The 1,664-nt window shown below is 39.7% G+C and overlaps 1 protein-coding gene across 1 annotated transcript; it reads right to left on the bottom strand.

Moving 5' to 3' along the window:
- Positions 1 to 292: 292 nt before the first annotated feature.
- On the bottom strand, positions 293 to 1,137 carry LOC107725411 (caspase-1-B-like). Its single transcript, XM_016534657.1, has 4 exons — positions 1,114 to 1,137; positions 855 to 1,031; positions 397 to 695; positions 293 to 296 (listed from the first exon to the last, which is right to left on the bottom strand). The coding sequence occupies exons 1-4, from the start codon at positions 1,135 to 1,137 to the stop codon at positions 293 to 295; spliced, it is 504 nt and encodes a 167-aa protein (XP_016390143.1).
- Between the last annotated feature and the right edge of the window lie 527 nt (positions 1,138 to 1,664).

Below are 1,664 nucleotides of genomic sequence, written 5' to 3'. Positions count from 1 at the left end.
TGTTTCATCAAACATTTGAGTTTCAGCAGTTCACCATGGCAGTTTCTTCTTCAGAGTGTGAAACAAACTAATATATTTAACAAAAGGAAAACTAAGTTGTTTTAATAGCTTCTACCTGACCTTGGGAACAAAATGAACTGCCAAATGTAATCAACAAATCAATCTCATTTCAGCAATCAGTGTTTCTGAGGACTCACCAGGGAGGCTGGACATAAAGCAGACAAAGTCTTTCTCCTTGTGAACCCAGGAGTCTGATTCAAACGCACTGTCACTAACATACACACCTCCATCATCACCTGGACAGAGAAATGATTCATGTGTGGGACATTTTCACATACTGTGAATGACTTGATATTGCAGCATGCAAGGTGAATAAATTAAGAAACTGGGAAATACAAAGAGAAATGAGAAATTGCAATGCAATAACAGCATGTTATTGTCGTCCCTCCTCTGCAGGCCTGAATAAGAATAACCTTTGGTTTATCAATCAGAGCCGGACAATTGACTGAGTTCAGATGGGAGAAGATGTTCTCAACAAAGAAGTAATCATTGGGGTTCTTTCTCTGATAATGGACACCTAAAATGGCATCTTTATTGTCAAATCTGTTCCCATGGGACATGATGACCACAAAGGTGCTGTCCGAGTCTCGATGTTCATAACGTTTAGAGAAGTTCTTGACTGCTCTATTTATTGCCTGTGAATAAATAATCAATGTTTAGAAGAAATACATGGTTTAAAATATAGAGTCTAATTCGACTTAAATATGTGTTCACATTTCTATTTCCACACTAGAAATCTAGTAGCTGTACTGGGCAGTATTGGTTTCATGAAGCCAGACTTTTGTCTTACGCACATCTCCAGAGAGATTTGTGTGTTTCTCAACGCTGTAACCCAAAGCTCTCAGCAGCCACTCCATGTTTTCCTCATCTAGCTTTGCCCCGGGCCTGTTGTACTCACTACGGTCAAATGTAATGTTGTTGATTAGCAGAGCTGAGCCTTTCCTCCAAGAACTGCTTGTTGGCATATAAACCTATGAAAAAAATAAAAAAAACATCAGAATTATGCACGATTAAAACACATGCAACTCCAGATGATCAATCTACATAAAATGCCATGAAATTGTTTGGTTTACCCATATCTCCAATATTATATAGATAATCTATGTCAATCTATGTTAAAATGTAATTCATTGCTGTGATCAAAGCTGAATTTTCAGCATAATTACTCCAGTCTTCAGTGTCACGTGATCCTTCAGAAATCATTAGGCTTGTTCGACTTCATGCGGCGCAGCAAAGATCGGCTGCCGCCTGACAAAAGCCATGCATTCTGGTTAGAACATTTGTCCGACTACAGCTCCAACCGGAAACGAACAATTAAATTAATTTTCTACCTATTAGATTGTGTTTTATTAACATCTACACCTACCCCAACCCTAAACCTACCCCTTACAATATTGAAAAAAATAGTAATTATTGTTGTACAGTGTGACAAAAATTACGCTGTATTGACATGCGCATGCCCAGTAGCTCCACACGTATCCCTTCTAGCCTTAACCACTTTGATCGGCGCTGCAGCCGCCTTACGATCACATGTGCCATCAAAGTACCGCGAGAGCAAAACGAGACCAGCCGCCGAGGTCAGGGAGAAGGGTATAACTGCAGCC

The sequence above is a fragment of the Sinocyclocheilus rhinocerous genome, unplaced genomic scaffold, assembly GCF_001515625.1.
Source record: "Sinocyclocheilus rhinocerous isolate Xijiao unplaced genomic scaffold, SAMN03320098_v1.1 scaffold11881, whole genome shotgun sequence".
Taxonomy (NCBI): domain Eukaryota; kingdom Metazoa; phylum Chordata; class Actinopteri; order Cypriniformes; family Cyprinidae; genus Sinocyclocheilus; species Sinocyclocheilus rhinocerous.
This window is presented reverse-complemented; position numbering and strand designations above follow the sequence as displayed.